This window comes from Salarias fasciatus, chromosome 3 (assembly GCF_902148845.1).
Source record: "Salarias fasciatus chromosome 3, fSalaFa1.1, whole genome shotgun sequence".
Taxonomy (NCBI): domain Eukaryota; kingdom Metazoa; phylum Chordata; class Actinopteri; order Blenniiformes; family Blenniidae; genus Salarias; species Salarias fasciatus.
This window is the reverse complement of record NC_043747.1, coordinates 21,592,182-21,617,796: the sequence shown is the minus strand read 5'-3', so window position 1 is coordinate 21,617,796 and position 25,615 is coordinate 21,592,182. Positions and strand designations below refer to the sequence as shown.

At 44.6% G+C, this 25,615-nt stretch overlaps 3 protein-coding genes across 3 annotated transcripts; 2 read left to right on the top strand and 1 right to left on the bottom strand.

The window, feature by feature from the left end:
• The first annotated feature begins 3,430 nt into the window (after nt 1-3,430).
• LOC115382403 (uncharacterized) lies at nt 3,431-5,932 on the top strand. The gene is made up of 8 exons (XM_030084120.1): nt 3,431-3,533; nt 3,708-3,811; nt 3,905-4,174; nt 5,095-5,188; nt 5,304-5,371; nt 5,474-5,689; nt 5,791-5,874; nt 5,921-5,932. Exons 1-8 carry the CDS (start codon nt 3,431-3,433, stop codon nt 5,930-5,932), a joined length of 951 nt encoding a protein of 316 aa, XP_029939980.1.
• A 2,859-nt stretch (nt 5,933-8,791) lies between these two features.
• Nucleotides 8,792-14,526, top strand: LOC115382377 (uncharacterized). Its single transcript, XM_030084108.1, has one exon. It carries the CDS (start codon nt 8,792-8,794, stop codon nt 14,477-14,479), a length of 5,688 nt encoding a protein of 1,895 aa, XP_029939968.1. The 3' UTR covers nt 14,480-14,526.
• Nucleotides 14,527-22,883: 8,357 nt separating this feature from the next.
• Nucleotides 22,884-25,234, bottom strand: LOC115385820 (interleukin-8-like). The gene is made up of 3 exons (XM_030087890.1): nt 25,079-25,234; nt 23,575-23,710; nt 22,884-23,414 (listed from the first exon to the last, which is right to left on the bottom strand). The coding sequence occupies exons 1-3, from the start codon at nt 25,128-25,130 to the stop codon at nt 23,285-23,287; spliced, it is 318 nt and encodes a 105-aa protein (XP_029943750.1). The 5' UTR covers nt 25,131-25,234; the 3' UTR covers nt 22,884-23,284.
• Nucleotides 25,235-25,615: the final 381 nt, after the last annotated feature.

Here is a 25,615-nt window from a genome sequence, read left to right as displayed (position 1 = left end):
GGAAAAGTTGTACATGTGCTTCCATGAACACTGCTGACCCTGAAAATATCTGTGTGTTTTGTTAAAAATGTCATATTTAGCAAAAATGTGACTTTTATTTTGAAGGGGTGTGAGGCTCTTATTTTGATAGTCATGTCTGCTCCACTTTGGCAAGCATCATTGTCACTGTGGTCCTTTACCATTGTGGAAGGGTTTACACAGCAGATAATGCTGCTCGCAAGCAGTCGACGCCATCGTGTGGTGAAAATTGGTTACTACACTTTAATATGAATTATCCCAGTTTTTCGTGTTTTGAATTGATGTAATGTAACCAATATAATTATATTTGGTGAAATGTTTAACTCTTTAAGCTCGGGGCCATTTTCGCCTAAAAGTTCAACTGAAGACGTACCCAAAGTAAACTAAATGCTGTTCTTGAACTGTTTGGAGTACATGCATGGTTGGGGTTTCAAGCTGACAATCTGTATTTTCACCCAATGCAGTCAGAATTACTGTAGGTGCTACTTGCACAGAGTTATTTATGTTGCAGCACACTGAATTAGGATGAATTTCATTCTCAACTGAATTTTTTCCCTCATAAAACACCTGGAAATAAGTGTGGAAGCATTGTGGAAGCTTGAAAACACAATTTTGCTAAAGCCTGGGGTCTTACAAAGTTCAGGTGAAAATGTCAGAGCAGTACTACAAGAAATGAGTGTTTCACACATGTATTTGTACTATTATGCCCTGGCGGGGTCAATTTTGGACATCCTCTGTATACCCTCTGGATGCCCTCTGTACAATGGTATATGTTGGTTTTTGGCCCATTTTAACATTATTTTCACTCCAAAAACTCATAAAATACTCAAAAAATCACTTCAGAGAGGCTTCAGTGTGGGATAAGGCCCTCAGACTGAGAGGAGCAGGGACAGACAGCAGGTGCAGCCCTCAGCAGATATCTGAGAAGTCACAAAACCCCGCTAGCGGGCCAGCCAGCCATTCAGCAAGCTCATTGGCTACCAGCCCTGTCAGTCAAACGTTTCTACCGACGTGATTGGTTCAGAATACGTTGATGACGAGTGATGACGACCGATGACGTGGGTCCATCAGTTTCGGCAGCGGTTGGCTGGTTAGCCATCGGAGGGCGGGATGAGTCACTTGATTGGTTGAAATATGACGAATAAGCAACGGAAACCGATCAGTCGCCATATTGGATATCCTCAGCGAGGTGTGAGCGGTCTGGATGTTTTTATCTGATAAAAAAATGGATTATTATAGGACGCGCACGCGGAGAGACGCCCCGCGTGTGCGCGCGGTGGCGCGTCTAATTTTGGATCATTTGCTTATTTCAAGACATGTTTTGGACAAAATGCTGTAGTTTCTAGCTTTGCCTGGATGCATACGTTTGGACTGTGGCAGTTTTTGCTGGATTATCTGCGCTGTTTACTTAATTGGAACTATTTACTAAAGGTTTTTATAAGGGATTTAAGCCACATTATCACTTAAGCTGCAAAGAATACGAGTATCACGATAATAATCCACACAAAGAACAAGAAAAACAGAAATATGTGGAATTTATTGACCACTTCATGTTACAAAAGAGGTGATTCGTGTGTTTCTGCTCCTTTTTATAGACTTTTAAAGCATTTTTTTCTTTCCACAGTTCGCGTTTGTCTGTCTCTTAAAACGGTCCTGCCTGCATTTTTTTCAGTCAGTTTTATTTCCCCCGTAATGATCTGCTTTCACGCGAGGTAGAAACCAAAATTTTATTAAAATAAACGTCACTGCTAAACTGTAAATGGGACGCACTTACACTAGTTCATGTTTTGTCATTTTTATCGGCATTGTGTTTAAGTCCGTGTTCCTGTACTGACTTGGTAAGGGTCTGAAAAAATGACCAGCAGGTGGCAGTAGTGCAACAGCCTGCGAAGTAAGCTGCCGTTAAGGTCCGACGAAGAAGAATCACTTTTCAAACACCAACCACGAAGAAGAAATCGCCATTTCGCACTTCACCGGAGGTAAGAAGAGTTCCTTCGTATTGTAATTCCTAATTTAAGCTTTATGTAGCTCAAGGGTGTCGAAATCGTGTCAGAAAGGACCGAGTGGCTGCAGGTTTTCGTTCCAAACAGGCAGGAGAACACCAAACTCCACTTATTTCATCAGGTCTTCAGTGTAGCTTGATGAAATGAATGGAGTCTGGCGTGCTCCTGTTTGGGGGGGGGGAGGCGTGTGGTGTCTCTGCTAACGGGGCTAACTCCGCTGGTGTTTTCGGACTGTCGGAGAGTTTTTTTTTTTCTTTCTCTCCTCTCCGTTGTCCGGGCGCTGTACAATTTAGCGCGTGCGGCGTGCCCAGACGTATCTTGGATATCTTACTAGCCAGCAGTACCGGCCACTCGTGTTGTTCTCTCGCGGGGAGCTGCGGCTTCTCTCCGTCCGTTCCTCGTGTTTTGCTAGCATTAGCTTCTCGGTGGATGGCGTTGTTAGCTTCCCGGCTGGTTTCGGTGTTTGTTTGTTTTTGTTTTTGTAGCGGCTACCGGCGTTTGCAACCCAATCGGTTACTATATTTCGTCTGGCCAGCTGGCTTCCTAACCGCTCGCGGTGTTAGCTTATCGGTTAACCGTGTTCAGGGTTACCCCCAGACAACTTGCTCAGCCTGGTGGTTGGACTGCTGGAGGAGCCCGCCGCAGATCGGCCGGGGGTGGGGGCGTAGCGGCGTCAGAGCGCGTGGACGCGGGTCGGGACGGGTCAGGGGGAATAGCGTGCCCACTATTTTTTAAATAAACACACTGCAATGTATTTATATTTTTTGGTGTTTGTTGAAATCAAGTGTCTTGTAACAAATACAGCGTTGCAGTTATGAATATATTTTATGAACAAGAACAAAATGATCAGTAGTGTAACCAAACTAAACAAAAATGTAAAGAGGAGAAAATCAAGTAAATAATACAGAATAAATGGTGCAGTAAAGGGTTTGTGTAAAACTTGCAAAATGTTTGACATGTACAAAAAGTGCATATACAATATTTTAATGAAATCTGTCCTTATTTTTCAGGTCTCAACTTTGCGGTCTGGTGTGATTTGCTGGTTCTGAAGACTGTTCTCCTGCTTGTTCTTCTCCTGGTTCTCTTGCATTTGAGTATCATCTGCTGCTGCACCCAACATCGAACACTACACAAACATATCTAAACACATTTACGTGTATATTCCAGCACACACTCGGTAACACACACACACACACACACACACACACACACACACACACACACACACACACACACACACACACACACAGACTCTCACACCGCTGCTCAGTGGTTTTCCTGCTGCTAAGGTAAGTTGAATCATCAGTATTAGTGGATTCACTGGTTTCGCAGGTTTAATATCATTAATCGTCGCTGGTCATTGACTGTGGTGTCTTTGTTGAACTCATTGGGTTTTTTCTGTTCTTCAGATGCCGAGAGCCCGGGGTCATCGGCGTGCTCAGGCCGTGAGACGCAGGCTGGCGCAGCCCCAGGACTGGAGTCCTGCACCTGCTGTTCCGGAGTTTGTGGCCCGTGAGTGTCAGAATGTTCTGAGATGTTTAACTGTTGACCTTTGACTCTGTTGTTGTGTTGTGTGGCAACGTTGCCAGATTGAGGAGAAAGAGTTGAAGAGTGATGTTTTTCACCATGAAACTTCTTAAACGTGATGTAGTGACAAACGCTGTCTATTTCCTTTGTCCTAAACAGGGCGTGGCACAGGCTTTCGGCACCGTGTGCGGAGATGGCCAACTTCTGTCCTGACCGGGAAGTCCCGCAAGTTGGTCACTCCTGCCCGGGATCCGGAGAAGAAGGTATGAGTTGTTATTTTTTTTATGCAGACAGCAATTGCTGGAAGGACTCACAGCTGGTGTCTCTAACCTAAAGCAATGTCTCTGTGAATGCAGATGGTGTTCGTCGTTGGAGACTCGCACCTGAGGGCCATGGTGGACGGGTATGTAGCTGTGCCCGAGGGACCTCTGTGCTTCTCCTATCTGTGTGTTCCAGGTGCAGGGGGCTCCCAGCTGAGGACGGAGCTCCTGCATGCTGACCTGCCCTGGACCCCAGATGCTGTGTGTGTGTGCGCCCCCAGCAACGACCTTGTGTCCCGGACTGTGGACAGTGCAGGTCTCGACTTCAGTGCTCTCTTGACCACGGCCTGCAGCTTCTGGCCCAAGGTGGGTTGATTTTCTACTTGTGGTTGTCAGTAGTGATGCAGAAATTAGCTCTTTATGTTGTGAAGCCACGGGGAGGAAGTTTGGGTTTAAAGATGGAGGCTGATGAATGTTCTTTCAGCTAGGACTGGGCGAAATAGCAATAAATGTGATTCCAATATTTTTTTTTCATATCATTCTATGTCAATTATAATCACGATATGTTACATTGTTTTTAAACCAGTTTTAAAGCATCTGCACTGAAAAATAAAACTATGGAATAGTTTAATATTTTATGAACAAACCAAGTAAATAGCAATGCAATTAAATAATGTAAACTTAGAAAAATACAAGAACAATTTAACTTAACAGTGCAGTAAATGGGGAAAAAAAATCTAGCACCAAGATAATAAAATCTTGCGATGCACCGTTTTTTTCATTAAAAAGAAGAACTGAACGGTTGTTAAAGTGTGACTGTTTACAGCCGTGAGGATTCAAAACGAAATTCTTTTAAACAGACTAGTGTGGTATTTGTTTACTTGACGGTTTCATAGGCTGTCAGCCATCTTCCTCAGACTGTTGGTCACATGATGTTGCTGTGGCGTGTCTTGTCAGCTGACTTATACAGGTTTTGGCGCTATTTTCCCACTAATGGAAGTGGGAGAAGAGTGCAATCTGCAGTTTGACTTCTTTAGTGCAGCATCCCAGGCGTGTGAAAGCACAGTACATCTGGTATGCTGTACTGAAGAAGTCGAACTGCAGATGGCCCAGGCCTGTCTTCACACCAAGAGCGTTGTCTAGTGGTTTCAGGGAGGAAACGGAGGCTCTCGCTGGTTGTGTTGGTGTTGTTGTTGTGAATGCACAGCTGCTGTGAGGAGACTGTTTTTTCTGCAGCTTGTTCTCCATCACTCCATTTGACTTCATGGCTAAATGTGTCTTTGTAGGTGTTCGTGCTGGACTTCCCTCCACGCCTGAACATTGAGCCTGGCCTTCAGGAGCTGCTGCGTCAGGAATACCATCGTGTCGCAGCACGTATGGGTATGTTAAGGTTTTGTTGGTGTGTGTGGTTGTAATGGTGGTCAGTCATCACAAATGTTTTTTTCTGAATCTACATTTGATAACTGAAGGTGTGTGTTCTGTTCTCACTCTTCAGGTGTCCCGTACGTGTCTGTGGCAGAGCACTTTCCCCTGCACCGGTTGGAGCTGTGGTGCCCTGACCAGGTAAGCAGAGCATGTTTTGTTGTTCTGTGATGCAGACCACTCTGTGGTCTTTTTAGTTAGATACACTGGTTGACTAAAATGTCTCCTTTGCTCCATTTTCAGGTGCACTTGAGTGACTCGCATGGGATGGAGGTTTTGGTCCAGCTGCTGTGGGAGGCTGCTTTCCAGCAGCTGGTGCCTCCTCCATCCCAGGCACCGGTGCGTCCCCCTGCGCCAAAGCGTGCCAGGGTTGCTCCCAGGCTGGTGGTGACGGGACACGTCCCCGTGCCCCGTCACAGGAACCCCTGGGAGTGGAGTGTGGTTGGACAGGGGGGCAAGGTAAGGTGTTTCTGAGTTCATGTGTTGTTTAAAGTTTTTGCCATGTTTTCTCAAGTCCCAAAGCAATTCTAATCAATTGTGTCTGGTGTTGTTTTTCATAGGCTGCACGCCCGGCGGAGGGATCCTCTGCGATCCCTCCCAACCCGGTGTGGTTCCGGGGGCCCATGTTGGACGCCATGGAGAAGGTGTCCCCTTCTTCTGGCTCTGACGGTGGCCCCGCTGTCCCGCCAGCTGGCCAGGTAACTTTCACACTTATTCCATGATGACACTGGTTAACCAAGCAGGAAGACAGTTGTTGAAAAGGAGTTTTTTTTTCCTTCTTCTTCAGACCTCCCGTGTGGTGCGTCGGCCAGCAGGTGTTGGCAGGAGGCACAGAGGGGGAAGGCAGAAGGTTGGTAGAATGTTTGTGTCTTTGATGTAGAATTGGTTGTGACATTTAAGCTGGACATTTTGAAATTAAAAAAAGAGATTAACTTAACTGAGAGCTGTTGTCCTTTACTTTGCAGGTGTTGGCAACTCCTTCACCTGCTTGTGAGCCCATGTCTGCTTCTTGCCCCAGCCCACCAGTCCCCCAGGTTGGTTCTTGGTTTTATAGACTGCATGGCTTATTTGTAGATGACCTGCTTTATTGGTTCTCAGTTTGAATACGCTGTAAAACTTTCTGCTTCCTTTTTGTGTCAGGTGGAAGCACCAACCCAGGAGGTGGTGGAGGAGGTGTTGCCCCCGACTGCAGGCCCGGTTCCAGCGGCGGTCGGGGAGGAGGTTCCTGCAGCGTGCCCTGCTGTGCCGACGGAGCGACGCCTCATCCCCGAAGCTAAGTGTGTCGTTCTTGAGAGTTCCGGGTCAGGCCAGTCAGGTGTTGGTGTGAGCGCAGCGAGGCCAGCAGCAGTGGTTGATGTCAGGACTGGGATCAGGCTTCTGAAGGCTGTGCAGGGATCCTTCCATCAGGGCAGCTCGAGGTTTATCGATGGTGGGCAGCAGTGCATGGCGATCGCGGGGTTGAGCTTAGCCAGACACACTTTGAACAGTGTGTTCTCGTGGGGGAGGCAGGAGCTTGATGATGCTTTGGTTTCGGGTGATTCTTTGTACAAGTGGGTCATGAGCCGCCCTGGCTTCAAGCCTTGGTCATCTTATCTGTCTGCAACTGACCTGCCAGATCAGATCAAGGTGGATGGTCAGGTGCTGAAATTTACTATTGGCTTCACTGCAACAGGTTGTATGCACATGTCTGAAGGTGATTACACATCTAAAGGTGCCCGCGTTGATAACAGTGTTTTGTACACTCTGCCGGACGGACTAGAGAAGGTCTTTGTTGAACATGGACACAGTGCATGTCTGCTTACAATGTGTTCCAACACGTCTGCCATCATCCGCGAAAACGGACGATTTGCTGTGGTGGACAGCCATCCACGGAGTGGTGTTGGCTTGTTTGACTCCAGAGGCAGCAGCGTGCTTCTGCAGTTTGCAAATGTTCAGGACCTGGAACACTACATCTGTCAGTTGTTTGACAGCCTCAGTTCAGAGTCAGGCGAGCCGTACTTTGAGCTGTGTGGTATTGATATTGGTGGGGGTGCAGGTCCACCCCTGTCTGTTGGTCCTCTGGAGAGTCACGTCGCTGAGATGAGTTCTGCTCCAGCACCAGAGTCCCCTGAGGCAACTGAGAGCAGAACACCGGCTGAGGCTCCTGCAGACAGTTGTGTGTCTGAGAGTGATGTTGGTGTTGCTGCCAGTCCAGCACTGTCTGGAGTTTCTGTAGAGAGTCACGTCACTGTGATGAGTTCTTCTCCACCACCACAGTCCCCTGAGGTCACTGAGTCCAGGACTGTGGCTGAGGCTCCTGTAGGTACTTGTGTCTTTGAGTGTGGTGTTGCTGCCAGTCCAGCACTGTCTGGAGTTTCTGTTCAGACTGTTGCCAGTGTTGTGAGCAGTGGTTCAACTGCAGAAACAACTGTTACTGATGGCAGGAGGCGTAGGACTTCTCGTTACACTCGTTTGTTAAAGAAATCAAAGCGCTACGATGCTCCTGAGCTCAACGCTGATGTGGAGTTTGTAGCTGCTGTGAGGACCGAGGAGCTGGTCTTCTGTCCTGTTGATGTTGATGTTTGTCGGACTTTGTGTAGCAGGTTTGATGTTGACTATGAGCGGGTCAGTGCTTCTGCGTCTAGCCAGGTTGGTTCGCTGGGTGTTCCTTGCAGGAAGGAGAAGGTAGTGGCTGATGGGAACTGCTTCTTCAGAGCCATCTCTCAGGCTGTGAGTGGCTCTCAGAAGCACCACCGTAAGATCAGACTGGCTGTCTGTAAACAGCTGGAGAAAGAGGCAGCTCAGTACCAGAGCTTGTTGAGATCTGAGTTCTCCTCTGTCTCCCAGTACATTCAGCAGTCTAGGATGAGGTTTGTGGGTAGTTGGGCCACGGAGGTGGAAATTCAGGTTACAGCTGACTGGTTAGGAGTTGGTGTATGTACATTCACCAATGGACGCTGGTTGAAGTACCGTTGTAGCAGGAATCAGTTGTCGCCGCAGTGTATTTATTTGGAGAATATTGGTGGGGCTCATTTTGAGAATGTTGTCTGTGTTTGTAAGCCTGGACTGGAGAGCTGTTATGGGTACTGTAAAGTAAGTGAGGTGACTGGTTACAGCATGAGGTCAAGGATGGTGGAGGCTGTAGTTTTGGACACTAACAGAGCAGGGTGTGAAGGTAATGAAAGTATTATTTCTAGTGAGACTGCAAGTGCTGTTGATGAGGTTAGACAAAGTAACAGTCAGTTTCGTTCAAAGTATCTGACACAGAAAAAATGGAGACAGGAGAAAATGAATATCTTGTATGTGCGTAAACATAGGGAAAATTTCAGGAAGAGATATCATAAAAATTACATCTTTAAAAAGAAGGAAATAGCTCGTAGTATAAAAAAGTATTCTGAAGATTCATTACACAGGCAGAGAGTTAAAACGATGAGCATTTGTAAATATAGAGATGACAGTGAACACAGAGAGAGGATCAAAAAGGATAGTATTATCAAGTACGAAACAGACCCACAGCATCGGCAGAAGGTGAGAGAAAGTAGTATTATCAAGTACAAATCAGACCCGCAGCATAGGCAGAAGATGAGAGAAAGTAGTATTATCAAGTACAAATCAGACCCGCAGCATCGGCAGAAGGTGAGAGAAAGTAGTGTGATAAAATACAGAACAGACCCGCAGCATAGGCAGAACACTAAATCCATTAGCAGAAAAAAGTACAGTGGCAGTCTTGAACACAGGCAGCAAGTAATTGCTCGTGTACAGTTGAGTAGGAAGCAGATAAAGGACAAATCTCAGGATTTTGGGTTTGTTATGGATCAGTTTGTAGAGAAGGTCAGAGATGGTCCAGATTTTGTTTGTTGCGTTTGCCATCGGTTGTTGTTCAGGCATCAGGTGCTGAGTTGTCAGAGGGAAGCTTATAGTTCCAGGTCAGAATCGGCTCGTGTAGCGAACAGGTGCATCAGTGACGATTATTTGCATCGTTGTAGTGAGGAGTGTGCTGAGCCCTGTCAGCTGGTTCCTTCCAGAGGACACCTTTGGATTTGCTACACCTGCCATTCTAAGATCAGTAAAGGTGACACTCCAGCTGAGTGCTGGATCAATGACCTGCAACTTGATCCCATTCCACCTGAACTGGGATGCTTGCATAGTTTAGAGCAGCACCTGATCGCGTTGCATATTCCGTTCATGAAGATGTTGGCACTGCCTAAAGGAGGGCAGAATGGAGTACATGGACCAGTCACATGTGTTCCAGCCAACATTGTTCAGACCACCAACGTGTTGCCACGGTCAAGTATGGAAGGCTCTCTGTTACAGGTCAAGCTGAAGAGGAAGTTGACCTACAAGGGACACTATGAATACCAGTTTGTGGATACTCTACGTGTCAGGCAGGCGCTAGACTATTTAAAGAGAACTAATGTTTATTATAAAGACATTGAGTTCAATGAGGACTGGGTCAATGAGTTTAACAGGCAGGAAGATGAGGAACAGGAAGAGGATGAGTCAGGCAGTGAGGATGAGGCAGTGAAGGAGAAGGTTGATGATCAGGTTGTTGTAGAGGGCGAGGCTGCTCATCAGGAACATGGTGAGGGTCAGAAAAGGCCTGCAGTTGTTGATGTTGTTGAGGAGGAATCAGCAGACATAATTCAAGATGAAATGTTACATGACAGACAGCAACACTGCATGTTTCAGGACACTTGTCTTATGCCTGTTGATATTGGTCAGGAGGCTCTAGACCAGTATTTTGAGGACATAGTCAATGTAGCGCCTGCAGAGGGGAACAGTCCAGTCCGGATGCTTTGTGATAATTCAAACGAAGCTAAGTGTTTCCCCGTGTTGTTTCCTTTAGGACAGAAGACTTTCCATCATGAGCGGAATCATGCTTTGACATTGTCACGTTATTTTAATAACCGGATCATGCACGCCGATGGCCGTTTTTCGCAGAATGTTGAATATATCTTTTTTGCTCAGTTCATGTCTGAAATGGACAGGGTGGTGTCTAGTGTTTCTGTTGCACTGCGTAAGGGAAAAGGTGATCAGGGCTCTGCACAGATTAGCCAGAGTATGTTGCAGGACGAGGAGTCTCTGAAGCAGCTGCTACAGTTTGACGAGGGTTTCCGATTCCTGAAGCCTATTAGAGGGACTCCTGCGTTCTGGCAGTCTGTGCAGAAGGACATCTTTGCCTGTGTCCGTCAGTTAGGCATCCCTACGTGGTTCTGTTCGTTTTCGTCTGCAGATCTGCGCTGGCAGAACCTTCTGACCAGCATCCTGAAACAGGAAGGCAGAGTGCAGACGGTGGAGGATTTGGAGTGGGCAGACAGGTGTGAGTTGTTGCGGCGTAATCCGGTGACTGCGGCCAGGATGTTTGATTACAGGTGGCATTGTTTTCTGAAAGAGGTTCTCATGTCTCCTTCTGAGCCAATTGGCAGAATCATCGATCACTTCTACCGTGTTGAGTTTCAGCAGCGCGGTTCTCCTCATGTTCACTGCTTGTTCTGGATCGAGGGCGCTCCTAAAATTGACCAGAACACAGATGAGGAGGTGGTCGACTTTATTGATCAGTATGTGACGTGTGAGCTGCCCTCAGACGACGACACATTATTGGACATTGTGTCGTCAGTTCAAACACATTCCAAACGACACTCAAAGTCTTGTCGGAAGAACAAGACGACGTGTCGTTTCCATTTCCCAAAACCTGCTTCTACGCGTACATTCCTTTGTAAGATGAAGGAATGTCGCTGTGACAAACAGAAGCTGAAGGAGGCCCAGAAGAATCCTGATTCAGAGAACAAGCTGGTCTGTAAGTGCTTTGAGAAGGATAACCCGATGAAGAAGGAGGTCGCAAAGGAGATTTTGGCGTCTGTGAGCAAAGCTATCAGGGAGGAGGAGCCGTTTGACAGTGTAGAGGAGTTGTTTGCCAGTCGACACATCAACCAGGATATCTTTGAAACGGCCTACAGGAGGTTAGAGAAGAAGACCAAGGTTGTGTATAGGAGAGGGTTGAAGGAGGTGTGGGTAAACCAGTATAGCAAGAAGTTGTTGAAGTGCTGGAACGCTAACATGGACCTTAGCTTTGTCACCGACGCCTACGCTGTAATTGTTTACATCATTTCGTATATTACGAAAGCAGAGAGAGAAATTGGCCTACTATTGAACAACGCCCAAAAAGAAGCATCCAAAGAAGGAAACCTCTCTGCTCGAGAAGCCCTGAAGAAGCTGGGCAGTGTATATTTACACAACAGGGACGTTTGTGCCCAGGAGGCGGTGTATAGGCTAACCAACATGCACCTGAAGGAGTGTTCCAGGAAGGTGGTGTTTGTTCCAACAGGGGACAACATCGTGAGGATGAGTTTACCCCTCCATGTCCTGAAGGAGAGGGCGTCATCACATGATCTGAGCTCAGATGACATGTGGATGACCAGTATAGTGGACAGGTACAGGAACAGGCCTGATGGTGGTGTGTTTGACAACATGTGTATTGCCACGTTTGCCTCGGAGTATCGTGTTCTCACCAGGAATGAAATTTCACCAAACAGAATCGAGTTGAAGAACAAACTGGGCTTCATCTTGAGGAGAACACGATCTCAGTTTGCAGTTGTACGCTACATGCGCTTCAATTTGGACAAACAACGAGAGGCTTATTTTCAGGGTGTGCTGCAGTTGTTCCTTCCTTATAGAAGTGACTCAGAGCTGAAGCCCGAGGGCTTCCAGCTCTTTGAACAGTTCTATAACGACGGTGAGGTGACGTTTGGCGACGGCTCCGTTCATACAGTCAAGGTGGTGGTGGATGAGAACAGGGCCCAGTTTGAGATCGATCCTGAGAACCTGGAGCGTGCTGAGGAGATCGCTCACCATGTCCACGGCCTTGAGGAAGACGCTTGGGGGGACCTGTGTCCTGAACAGGAGCTGGAACGTGACGAGTGTGCTGAAGAGTTGAGAGAGCAACAGGCAACAGAGATAGCAGATGAGCAGTTGGTGGAGGGTCTGGAGAACGTTCCAGATCTGCAGGAACGTGGCCGACAGGTGGCCCAGTTAGAGAGAAACAGGCTGGTGTTGTCTCGTGCTGAGGGCTTAGCTCTAGTTAGGTCTCTGAATGAGACACAGCAGGCTGTTTTCTACCAGGTGAGACAGTGGTGTCTGCAGAAGGTGAGGGGTGAAAACCCACCGCCTCTGCATGTCTTTCTGACTGGGGGGGCGGGGTCGGGGAAAACGCATTTAATTAGGGCCATCCAGTACGAGGCAGGGAGGCTGCTGTCAACACTTTGTGATCAACCAGATGAGATCTGTGTTTTGTTAACGGCTCCAACAGGAATAGCTGCGTACAATTTAAACGCAGCAACAATTCACCACACATTGAGCATTGGCAAACAGTGTAGTTTACCTTACATCCCTCTGGGTGAAGATAAACTAAACTCTCTGCGAGCTAAATTCCGTCACCTCCAAATTCTAGTCATTGATGAGATCAGTATGGTGGATCACCTTCTGTTGGCGTATGTCCATGGCCGCTTGAGGCAGATCAAGCAGACTGGAGACTTTTCCCCGTTTGGTAACGTCAGTGTGATCGCTGTGGGAGACTTTTATCAGTTGCCTCCTGTTAAAGGGAAGCCTCTGTACAGCAGTCAGGTGGGTGTGGACCTGTGGTGCCACTTCAGTGTGGTGCAGCTGACCACGGTGGTGAGGCAGAAGGACAGCGTGTTTGCCGAGTTGCTCAACAGGTTGAGAGTGCGTTCCAGAGACACCCCCATGTTAGAGAGTGACGTCCACATCCTGAAGAGCTGTGAGACGGGCGAGGAGAGCTCAGCTTTGCACATTTTCCCCACCAACCGTAAAGTGAATGAGCACAACTTGAAGCAGCTGTGTCGGACGTGTCCCGATCCTGTGACCATTGAAGCTCAGGACTTCATGAACAACAGGAGCACGGGGAAGCTGGAGTTGATGGCGGGGCATCACAGTGCGGCGTTGGACACATCCTTAGAGGAGACTCTGAGTCTGGGTCCAGACGCCCGTGTGATGCTGTGTAAGAACGTGGACGTGGAAGACGGTCTGGTCAACGGAGCATGTGGCACAGTCACTCATATCCAGTTGAGACAGGGTGACAACTTTCCTCAGACAGTTTATGTCAAATTTGATGATGAGAAAATTGGCTCCCAGAGGAGGAAGAAGCGCTCACATGCTGCAGTGGCCTGCCGGCTTTCTACTGCCATCGATCCGGTGGAGGAGAAGGCCACCAAGCGTGGAGGTTTGCGTCGTCAGTTCCCTCTGAAGTTGGCCTGGGCGTGTACCGTCCACAAGGTGCAGGGCCTGACGGTGGACCGGGCCGTGGTGTGTTTGGAGAAGGTGTTTGCACCTGGCCAGGCCTACGTAGCTCTGAGTCGTGTGAGGGATTTGTCTGGACTGATCATCATGAACTTCAAAGAGAAGTCCATTTACTGCAAGGACACCATCAAGGAGGCCTTGGACAGGATGCCTCCATTTTTGATTGAGCAGCCACGACCTTCATTAGACACGCCCACTCTGTCAGTGTATCTAATGAACGTTCAAAACTTAAGTCGCCACCTGATGGATTTGGTGTCCTGCACACAGCATTTGCAGCCCACCTGCATTGCTGTCACAGAGACGTGGCTCACTGCACATTCCTCACTGGACGGCGTCCAGATTGACGGCTACTCTTTCCACAGCCGCCCTCGTGCTCTGTGTTACAGCAGCAGTCACCCCAAACTGTTAGAGCTGCAGGCTTTAGAACATGGTGGAGTTGGTTTGTACAGGCCAGCAGATTCGGACTGTGACATCCTGCAGGCACCCGATTTGGATCTGGAGTGTTTGGTGTGCCTGTGGAACAAATTCAACATAGTGATGGCAGTAATTTATCGTCCACCACGTTACCCAAATTCCCTCTTCAAGCAGAACCTGCAGCGGTTGCTGCGTTGGCTTAATCCAATCAGTGACACCATTGTAGTCATGGGAGATTTTAATGAGAACATTTTAACGGGGTCGTCAATTTGCAAATTAATGGGAAGCAAAGGATTTGATCAGCTGGTGACACAAGCGAGCACAGAGAAGGGGACTTTGATTGATCACATTTATGTGAGAAGCAGACAGTTTGCTGTGGAATGTGCAGTGATGCCCACGTACTTCAGTGATCATGAAGGAATTCTGTGTAGTTTCAGAGCTGGAGGTGACCAGGGGCAGCTGGAGGAGCTGGACACGTGGTTTGAGCTGGATGATGTGGAGTTTGAGGACGTTGAGGGGATGTTTGAGGACGACTTGGACTGATTGAGTCAAACTGAGCTACGTGGCAGTGGGCCGAAGCAAGTGTTGCTGTTTGTTGTTGATCAGCTGGTTGATAGAGGGAACTGAGTCGTACTGCGGCGCTGTTGAGGGTTTTCCGTTAAAGCACTTTATCTGCCACTCCAAATCCTGTTATTTCTCATGTGTATTTATTGAAGGTTTTTCACAAGTTTGTTATTGCATGATATGAAATGAGTTATTGTGTATGAATTACAAGATGGTCTTGTAGATATTTTGATATTTAACTTATTGACAAGTTACAGGTTGAACCTGTGGAGAATGTAGTTTGATCAATGAAATCATGTATTTATTAATGTCAGTGGAATCATGGCTCTGTACTGCCTGAGTTTCTTGGTGTCTCTCTGTGGTTCTGTTTGTGTTGTTCCAGGTGTGGCTCTGTGGTCCTGGACCTGGTCTTTGTGGTTGTAGGTGTAACTTTGGTTCCAAGTGTGGTTCTGGACTTGACTCTGTGTTGTACTTTGTGCTGTGTGGTTCCAGATGTGTCTCCAGCTGCAGGTTCCCTGGTTCCAGATGTCAGTCTCTGTTTACCAGTCCAAGCTGTGCTCTGTGATCCACTTTGTCTTCATTTCTTCCTGATGTGTTGATTGAGTTCATCAGTCTTCACTGAGGTTTAATATGTAAAATGTCATTGAACTCCATTCTTTTAAAGGTTTTACAGTCGGTCACTGATGATACATTTATTTTCATCTCCAACATGTTCTGAATGAACACATCAGGAAGAGTGTCAGTAGAACAGCTGAACTGTAAATACGTTATTGGAGACAATGTTCTTTTAACTGGCCTGAAATGTAGATAGTTAGACTCTAGATCAGTGTTTATGATGTTTGTACAAATGTTGCTGTGTTCTTTCTGTCTCTCTGTCCCCCCCCCCAGTAGAGTAAAGCCTGAACAGGTGACAGTCTGGACAAGACTTGTTATCCTAGAACTCTACTACCTTCACCCCCCCTCCCCCGTCCGTCTGCCCGACAGTCTCAGTCATTCCAGTTTAAAAGAAAACGCCAATGATGATCACTGGTGCTCTAAGCTCTCTGTTGATGGAGTATCTGGGATAGCGATAATGGAGTGACAAGGAAATGTGAATCTGAGGTGTTTTCATCAAATTTTAAACATTGGTCATATCTGAGCAACCAAGCAGACTCTCTCCTCTGTTATTCTCCTCTTGCGTGTCTCTAATCTGTGTCATTGAATCTCCTGAATGGAGAATCAGTGAAGGTGTTTACTACAGGAGTCTGTTTGCTTTGTTCTCTCCAGGTCAATCTTCTGGTTGAAGATGCTGCTGTGTTCATCTGATGACACTGTGGAGGGCACACTACCACTTTGATGCTCCTGGTGGATGTTATTTCCTGGACATGGGCGCTGTGGAGGACACACCACTACTTTGATGTTGCCAGAGAGCATTATTTCCTGGCCATGGATTGTATAAAGTTTTAATAAACTGACATTTTCAGCACAAGATTTTTTAGATGTGTGGGTGATTATTTTCTGAATGTAAATACATTTGATAACTGATTACCTCTTAATAATTTTCAAGTGAACTTTCAATTTATAATGAAGTTAATTAATTTAATCTAAGTCACAATTTGTGTTACTTTTTTGATGAGTCACTGACGAGCTAACCTGTGATGATCAATAAAGTGTTCAGTGTTGACTGTAAAATGTTGTCTGTCTATAAATCAATGAGTTTCCTCTGGAGCTCAGGTCAGCTTACAGTTCTGCTACTTCACTGAGAAAAGTTTGAGTTAACCATTCTCCAGAGATACTCTTCCTTTCTGTACTTGTTCCTGACAAAGACAGATGTTTCCCTGTATTCACAGCTGGACCGGAATGTTGCTGTTCTCTGATGTTCAAGATGTTCATTTAGTCTAACTGGGGAATAAAACATTTTGAATGTGTTTAAGATCAATTCAAAGTGATCTGAGTTGAATGAGGTTGTGTTGTGAAACTGTAGTGTGGATCATGACCAGTGTGACCTACTGAAAGACTGATTTCAAGTGTCTGGTGTGTGTGAAGAGAGATTTCTGCAGGGTGAGACATCTACCAGTATTTACATAATCATAGTAACCTTCAAGTGTTGCTTCTGCAATGACTTGATGTGAACATTGTGAACTAAGCCACAGCTGGTCAGTTGAATTCAAAATGAGTCTCCACATTTTCAAGTGTAATGAAAGAGAGATGACAGCTTTAATTTAGAATGTGAAAGCATGTGTCTTGTTCACTGTGAGGTGTTCAGTCAGGTGAAGGGAAAATTTTTCCAGTTGAAGATTTCTGCAGATTTAGTGAAAAGACCGTTCAATCCTTTTGCAAAAATGTAACATTGATTTTGAAGGGGTGTGAGGCTCTTAATTTGAGAGTCATTTCATTTAGCAAAAGTCAAAGTCTCCCTATGCACAAGCACATCAGGCAGTGCCTATCTCCGTTTCTTACCCCCAGGTCACACAGCCACTGTGAGTAGTGAAAGCTGCAGTGGGGGGGTTAGACCTCCGGTAAACTCTTTGTGACCCCATTATCTGTTGTGAACGGGCTTTTATTTTGAAGGACTTTTGACCTTATACTTTTAGAAACGAAGTACATGCTTCCACTAACACTGTTTACCCCGAAATTATGAAGCTGCTTTGTTAAAAATGTCATTTTTTGCAAAAATGTGACTTTTAGTTTGAAGGGGTATGACGCTTTTATTTTGATAGTCATGTGTGCTCCACCAATATATCCATTTGAGTGTCAGAATAGTGTCATTCCATACCATTGTCTGTCTGTGCGTCAATCTATCCATGCATTCATCCATCCATCGTCCATCCACTTGTTAAAGACTGATTTCAGGTGTATGGTGTGTTTCAGGTGATATTTCTGCAAGGTGACAGCTGTTTGGACCATTCCCAATGTGTTTCAAGTGTTGCTTCCTCAGTGGCTTGCTGCTGCAGGGGCACTGTTGCTTCAGTCATGTGTGATTTGTGGTCACGGTGCGCCATCTACTGTGGAAAGCAGGTACAACATGCAGAATGTTTTACAGCAGGTCCCAGATCAGTGGGGCCAGCTGCTATGCCCAGATATGGCTTAAGTAGGTCAAGAGGTTAGATTTAGGTATGGGTATGTCTCTGGGTAAATTGTAGATCTCGATGAGACAAATTCATCCATGTTAATTTTATTTCTCTGCGACATTCGTGCGGGTCGCAGTGTCCACTGTAGTGTTTGAAGTGCGTTTTCAGACTTCAAACTTTAAGGGTTAACAACATCCACACCGTGAGACTTTTGAAAAAGTTTTTAACAATATCTGAAGAGAAACTTGTTCTCTATTATTTCACGCCACTCTGATGTCTCTACAACAAGCGGTCTCGGAGGAGATAATTTTTAAATGAGGAGTGATTTTTAGTTTGAAAGGCGAAATAGCGGACTTCCTGTTGGATTTAGGTGAATGGTGTCAATGGGAGATTTTTAGATCTCATCGAGACGAACGTGTGAACAATTGGTTTTATCTCTCTACGACATTCCTGTGGGCCGTAGCGACCATTTCTTGAAAAATTGTACTTTTATTTTGAATGGCTGATAAAATCCACACCGTGTGACTTATGAAAAAGTTGTTCACATCTTTTGTAGAGAAACTTCTCGTCTATCAGGCCGCGCTACTCTGACGTCTCTACAACAAACGGTCTCAGGGGGTATAATGTTTTCATGAGAAGTGTTTTTTACTTTGAAAGGGAAATAGCGTACTTCCTGTAGGATTTAGGTAATGCATGTCAATGGATGATTTTTAGATCTTGATAAGACAAACATATGAGCAATTGGTTTGATCTCTCTACGACATTCCTACGGGCAGTAGCGACCGCTTTATTAAAAATGTGACTTTTATTTTGAAAGGGAAATAACGGACTTCCTGTTAGATTTTGGTTTTCGGTGTCAATTGGTCATTTTTAGATCTCTGTGAGACTAACGCATGACCATTGGTTTTATCTTTCTCCGGCTTTTCTTTGGGCCGTAGCAACCATTGTAGTGTTTCAAGTGGATTTTAAGACTTTTAGCTTTAAGGGTTAACAGCATCCACACCATGAGACTTTTGAAAAAGTTTTTAACAATATCGGAAGAGAAACTTGTCCTCTATTATTTCACGCCACTCTGACGTCTCTACGACAAACGGTCTCGGAGGAGATAATTTTTAAATGAGGAGTGATTTTTTACTTTGAAAGGGAAATAGCGGACTTCCTGTTGGATTTAGGTAATGCATGTCAATGGATGATTTTTAGATCTTGATAAGACAAACATATGAGCAATTGGTTTGATCTCTCTACGACATTCCTACGGGCAGTAGCGACCGCTTTAATAAAAATGTGACTTTTATTTTGAAAGGGAAATAACGGACTTCCTGTTGGATTTTGGTTTTCGGTGTCAATTGGTCATTTTTAGATCTCTGTGAGACTGACGCATGACCATTGGTTTTATCTCTCTCTGGCTTTTCTTTGGGCCGTGGCGACCATTGTAGTGCTTCAAGTGGATTTTAAGACTTTTAGCTTTAAGGGTTAACAGCATCCACACAATGAGACTTTTGAAAAAGTTTTTAACAATATCGGAAGAGAAACTTGTCCTCTATTATTTCACGCCACTCTGACGTCTCTACGACAAACGGTCTCGGAGGAGATAATTTTTAAATGAGGAGTGATTTTTTACTTTGAAAGGGAAATAGCGGACTTCCTGTTGGATTTAGGTCTTTTTTGTCAATGAGAGATTTGTAGACCTCGACGAGACGAATGTGTGAATAATTGGTTTGATCTCTCTACAACATTCCTATTGGCCATAGCGACCCTTTTTTCAAAAATGTGAGTTTTATTTTGAAGGGCTAATAAAATCCAAACCGTGTGACTTTTGAAAAAGTTGTTTCCACCTCTTGTAGAGACACTTCTATTCTATCAGGCCGCACTACTCTGGCATCTGTACAATAAATGGTGTTGTAAAAAAGCTGCTTGAAGCTTTTACTTTGAAAGGCAAATGGCGGACTTCCTGTTGGATTTAGGTCAAGGGTGTCAATGGATGATTTTTAGATCTCAATGAGTCGAACGTTTGAACAATTGGTTTTATCTCTCTACAACATTCCTACTTGACAGCGGTGCAGATTTTATGCCTCTTGGTTGCTCTAGTTTGTAGTTGCTAGTTTGTAGGTGGCGCTAGAGAGCAGATAGTATTAAGTTTTTTATTTTATCAAATTTTTCGCGTGTCTGGATGTGCCTGCCAATTTTGGTGAGTTTTCGTGCATGTTTAGGGGGTCAAATTTGCCGTCAAACATGCGGGATGTATAATAATAATAATAATAAGAAACGAACGAATAACAATAGAGGCCTTGCCCTCAGGCAAGGTGGCCTCAGTTGAGGCCACCTCGCCCTCGGGCTCGGTCCCTAATAATAATAATAATAAGAAACGAACGAAGAACAATAGAGGCCTTGCCCTCAGGCAAGGTGGCCTCAGTTGAGGCCACCTCGCCCTCGGGCTCGGTCCCTAATTAAAGCCGCAAGCGGCATTGGACGGGACCTCGCCCTCTGGCAAGGTGGCCCCACTGAGGCCGTCCTCGAGAAACTTGTTCTCTATTATTTCACCCCACTCTGACGTCTCTACAACAAGTGGTCTCGGAGGAGATAATTTTTAAATGAGGAGTGATTTTTACTTTGAAAGGTGAAATAGCGGACTTCCTGTTGGATTTAGGTGAATGGTGTCAATAGGTGATTTTTAGATCTCATCGAGACGAACGTGTGAACAATTGGTTTTATCTCTCTACGACATTCCTGTGGGCCGTAGCAACCATTTCTTGAAAAATGGTACTTTTATTTTGAAGGGCTGATAAAATCCACACCGTGTGACTTTTGAAAAAGTTGTTCACATCTTTTGTAGAGAAACTTCTCCTCTATCAGGCCGCGCTACTCTGACGTCTCTACAACAAACGGTCTCAGGGGGTATAATGTTTTCATGAGAAGTGTTTTTTACTTTGAAAGGGAAATAGCGGACTTAGGTAATGCATGTCAATGGATGATTTTTAGATCTTGATATGACAAACATATGAGCAATTGGTTTGATCTCTCTACGACATTCCTACGGGCAGTAGCGACCGCTTTATTAAAAATGTGACTTTTATTTTGAAAGGGAAATAACGGACTTCCTGTTGGATTTTGGTTTTCGGTCTCAATTGTTCATTTTTAGATCTCTGTGAGACTAACGCATGACCATTGGTTTTATCTCTCTCTGGCTTTTCTTTGTGCCGTAGCGACCATTGTAGTGTTTCAAGTGGATTTTAAGACTTTTAGCTTTAAGGGTTAACAGCATCCACACCATGAGACTTTTGAAAAAGTTTTTAACAATATCGGAAGAGAAACTTGTCCTCTATTATTTCACGCCACTCTGACGTCTCTACGACAAACGGTCTCGGAGCAGATAATTTTTAAATGAGGACTCATTTTTTACTTTGAAAGGGAAATAGCGGACTTCCTGTTGGATTTAGGTCTTTTTTGTCAATGAGAGATTTGTAGACCTCGACGAGATGAGTGTGTGAATAATTGGTTTGATCTCTCTACAACATTCCTATTGGCCATAGCGACCCTTTTTTCAAAAATGTGAGTTTTATTTTGAAGGGCTAATAAAATGTAAACTGTGTGACTTTTGAAAAAGTTGTTTACACCTCTTGTAGAGACACTTCTCCTCTATCAGAGTGCACTACTCTGACATCTCTACAATAAATGGTGTTGTAAAAAAGCTGTGTGAAGCTTTTACTTTGAAAGGTAATTGGCGGACTTCCTGTTGGATTTAGGTCAAGGGTGTCAATGGATGAGTTTTAGATCCTAATGAGTTGAACATGTCAGCAATTGGTTTTATCTCGCTACGACATTCCTACTTGACAGGGGTGCAGATTTTACTGTCTATTGGTTGCACGATTTTGTGGGTGCTAGTTTGTAGGTGGCGCTAGAGAGCACATGGGGTTAAGTTTTTCATTTTATCAAATGGACCACCGGTCCGGATGTGCGTGCCAAATTTGATGAGTTTTCGTGCATGTTTAGGGGGTCAAATTAGTGCTCGAGTGCGACAGTAAAATAATAATAATAATAATAATAATAATAATAATAATAATAAGAAACAAACGAACGAAGAACAATAGAGGCCTTGCCCTCAGGCAAGGTGGCCTCAGTTGAGGCCACCTCGCCCTCGGGCTCGGTCCCTAAATATAACATTTAAGTGGCGTTCGTTTTCTACCGTCTGCCCGCTGGAGCGGGCGGAGTTTGGAGAAACTCTTTGGCACACACACACTCGTGGGAAAAGTGTCGGGCGGGTGGATGAGGATGGAGCGTTTTGCCAACATAACCATTAGAAAACCGCAGCTGTCAGAGCTTCAGGGTGTCTGGAACATCCCTGGTTTCTCCCCCTCCGGAGTGACTCACCTCCCACTTCCGGGTCCTGTTGCTCCCCGCTGAGGAGCGCGAGCCGAACGGTTCACCTGTCTGACGGCGGGACAGTCCACTATCTGTAGGGGTGCAATGTTACTGTAGGTGTTTTTAGATTACATTTTAGGGAACTTCTGATTGTTAAAAACAAAGTTTTGAATATATTTTATATTATTTTATCATTGTATTTCACTTCTATTCAATTGTTCTCTTTATTTTTGTTGGATGTTAACTCAGGGTGTTTCAAACTCCTCTTGGTGTTTTGGTTCAGCCCCTCCTGTCCCGGCTTGGGTGTTTTCTTAAAATCTGCCAGGTTTTGTTTTCTGTTTTTTCTGGGCTCAGTCGGTTCTGTGTCGAGTTGAACATCTGCTTCTCAAAGCACCGCTCCTCTGTGGACATTCAAGAAAGAAACACTGAGAGGACGCAAGGCACATTATAAATGATCGACTCTAAGCTTTGACACGAACTAATGTTAAAAAAGGTGATAAGAAACATTTAAAACCTCTCCATCTTTTGAGCATGACTGCTTTAGGCTCCTTTCTCACTCACCCCATTCCCTGTTTTCATGTCACAAACATTTGAAACTACTTTCAATTTCAACAACATAGATTAAAAATAAATCTAGTTTGTTGATATCTGACATCTTAGAGAGCAGGTGCATGTAATGTAACTAATTCGACTAATGCAGTACTATCAGTATTTAAATAAACTACACTGGATTAAAAATATAATTTGTTATCTATAGCCATTAATCATATCAGACAGTATTTCTACCAATTCAATTATAGCTAAATCTTGTAAGCCTTGGTGGCATATTGTATTTTGGCCATAATAAGAAAAAAATATTGTCAAATAGAAAAATCCGGACCCTGAAATGAAACCAGTGTCTTCTCGCAGTAAAACAGTACTGCTAACCACCATGCATCCAAACAACAAACGCACAAAACTAAATATCTTCCTTTTAAAGCATCCATTTATTCATCAGTGAAGTATTTCTGTACAAAGGGAGTGTTGATCTCTGCAGCTGCTCGTGAAGTTTCACAAATCAAATATCAACCAGAAATCAGTCACACTCTCCTGCTCTCAAAATGCTACATATCTGCTGTCAAATGGTCCAAGAGTTCATGTTTCTGCACTCTCTCTCTCAAACTTTCAAAGTATTATTTAATAAATGCATATAAAGTATCTTGCTGAAAATATTCAGACACAAGCAAACAAAACAGAAATAATATGAGCAAGAAATGACGTTAAATACTGAAATCAGAGCAATACTGGGTTAAATACTGTAATTATTGGGAAAAGGTCGGCTCAGTGAGGCAGATATCAGCTCCAATGCGTGTGTTTCACACAGCAAACGCATGATTTAGGCGTTGTTCTTGGGTGGTGCGGCCGCTTGCTGATGCAGCTGTTTCTCCAGGATGAATCGGACCAGTTTCTTGACCCAGGAGGAGCGAGGGTTCAGACACACTTTCTCCCCGTTGGCCAGGCTCGCTCTGAACACACACACACACACAGGAATTCATAGATGTAGAGATAATGAACAGAATGAATAACTGAGCAACTGTCATGTAAATGAGGCCTGAGTTCCAGCTGTTCTCATGCTCTGGCAGCAAAGATCTGTGATAATCTCAATGTTCGGTCGGCGCCTCTTACATGACTTCGGTCTCGGAGCAGTGCGGCCCCTCGGGGAAGAGCTTGATGCTCCTCAGGCTGTCCGGCGGGATGATCCTGGACTCCACCTGCAGGCACCGGCAGTGTGTGTTGTAGTCCCTGCTGATCGAAGGCATGCCTGAGAAAAACAAAAAATGTTCGCCGTTGAAGATAAACTTGAACATTTTGACTGATTTCAACGATTTGCCATGTTAATAATCTTTCCTGCTAAACATTGCTACAGTTGTTATCTTTGGAAACCTTGTGATTGAGCACTAATGCCGTTTTAAGAGGAACCTCAATCAAGGAAATTGAAAGAAAAATATTTTTCTTGATTAAGATTTTTCTAAAAATAACTAAAATAACCACATTTTTTCACACGCTGGGGGAAATTTGTTGGTACATTTTGAAAGCTATCAGCACAAACAAAAACAGGAAGTGACTTACTCAAACAGAAACTAGCTGAATGTGACTGAATTAAAAAACAATCAGAGCAGATAAACAAATCCATGAATGTTTTAAAGCTGCTTTATCCATCTTTGAGAGGCAGGGTGCCGTAACTGCATATATTCATCTAACTGGGTACCACGGGCCTTATGTTTGACAACATGCAGCAGATAATTAAATAGATAATTAAAAGAATTGCTCAACCCTATTTCTACTCCTGTCTATATTGAAATAGATATTAGGTGTTGAATTTGAACAGTTTCAGATGAATAACATGTAAAATATTCTTTCTTTTGAAACACCGGTTCACCTGCTGCACTACTTTTTGCTGCCATTTCATGATGATGCCTTAAAAACAAAATAAAATGCTGACAGCGCCACTTTCCACCTTTCTAATATTTCATCACGAACACGAGCTTTCAGCATTGTGACACTTGGCAGTTCCTCTTTTTACACAATCTTCCTGTCCTGTGTAAATACTCCAACGTCATTGACAATCTGACACATAAGCAGGATTTAAAGGTCATGATTGTATGGAAGATGCAATAAAACCTCAAAAAATAATACAGACTGAAATCTCTGCTTATCAATGTATATTTAACACATAAAAAAATATAAATATGTAATGTTTGGAGTATTTAGTCACACACGTTTTAAAATCAATCCAGTCAGTCTGTTTTTAGTATTTTAAATCCTGTAAAGCAGTAAATCTGAGCGTCCTAAGACCCATTAAAGATTCATCCTCGCTACTGATCTCCAACTTTGAAGATTTAAGACAATAATTGAAGCTGATTTAAGAATGACCTACTGGATGTCTCTGATTTAAACCAACATCCATGCTTCAGAAAAATCTTCAACACATTTAAATGTACAGAAATGACCAAATTTGCACATGAAGACTGTTGATTTCTGGAATAAACCTTTCCTCGACGAGCTGAACTGAGCATCTTCCTGCTGTCTCAGTCAGATCAGGAAACACTCTTTCAACATGATGTCAGTTTCAGTAATCCCTAGTTAGATTTCCTCAGAACTGGCCCGTTGGAGGGGATGTTTCTCTTACCGTTAATGATGACGAGGAGCGCTGTAAACAGCAGCAGGATGCAGAGCTTCATCTTTATTTAGGCTGCTGAGGTTCTTCTAGTGGAGAAATGCTCGGCTGTGACAGTCGATGACTGTTTGCATCCATCTGGCCTGCAGCATTTATATATTCAGAGGTCATGTGCATCTTATGAATGTGTGTGTGTGTGTTGGTTTCACTTTGGTGTGTGTGTTCACATGTTGCAGCAGAAGGTAGTCATGAGACGGGCGGAACAGAGGCCCGGTTGAGGTTAAGACGTGAGTCACACAGACAGTGTCGGTCTGGACAGTGGGCAGAGTCTGTCTTGGTTTCATATCAGTTCTGTTGATCTACACACACACACACACACACACACACAAACACACACACAAACAAAACACACACGCACAGAGGAAAGAGATAAAACAATCATCTGACATATTTTCTGTAAACATCTTCAGTTCAGTTCGGCACTGAGCTGCTGGGATTGATCACGCTGTTCAGTACACATGAAAACAGGTCAGTCTCCTTTGACCCAGT

Excerpts from the sequence above, each read along its gene's own strand:
- LOC115382403 (XM_030084120.1), top strand. The coding sequence starts at position 3,431 with ATGCCGAGAGCCCGGGGTCATCGGCGTGCTCAGGCCGTGAGACGCAGG. Across the intron at positions 5,372-5,473 it reads AGCTGTGGTGCCCTGACCAG|GTGCACTTGAGTGACTCGCA; the intron begins GTAAGCAGAGCA and ends CTCCATTTTCAG. Across the intron at positions 5,690-5,790 it reads TGGTTGGACAGGGGGGCAAG|GCTGCACGCCCGGCGGAGGG; the intron begins GTAAGGTGTTTC and ends TGTTTTTCATAG.
- LOC115382377 (XM_030084108.1), top strand. The coding sequence starts at position 8,792 with ATGAGAGAAAGTAGTATTATCAAGTACAAATCAGACCCGCAGCATCGG.
- LOC115385820 (XM_030087890.1), bottom strand. The coding sequence starts at position 25,130 with ATGAAGCTCTGCATCCTGCTGCTGTTTACAGCGCTCCTCGTCATCATT. Across the intron at positions 23,711-25,078 it reads GCTCCTCGTCATCATTAACG|GCATGCCTTCGATCAGCAGG; the intron begins GTAAGAGAAACA and ends TGTTTTTCTCAG. Across the intron at positions 23,415-23,574 it reads TGCTCCGAGACCGAAGTCAT|AGCGAGCCTGGCCAACGGGG; the intron begins GTAAGAGGCGCC and ends GTGTGTGTTCAG.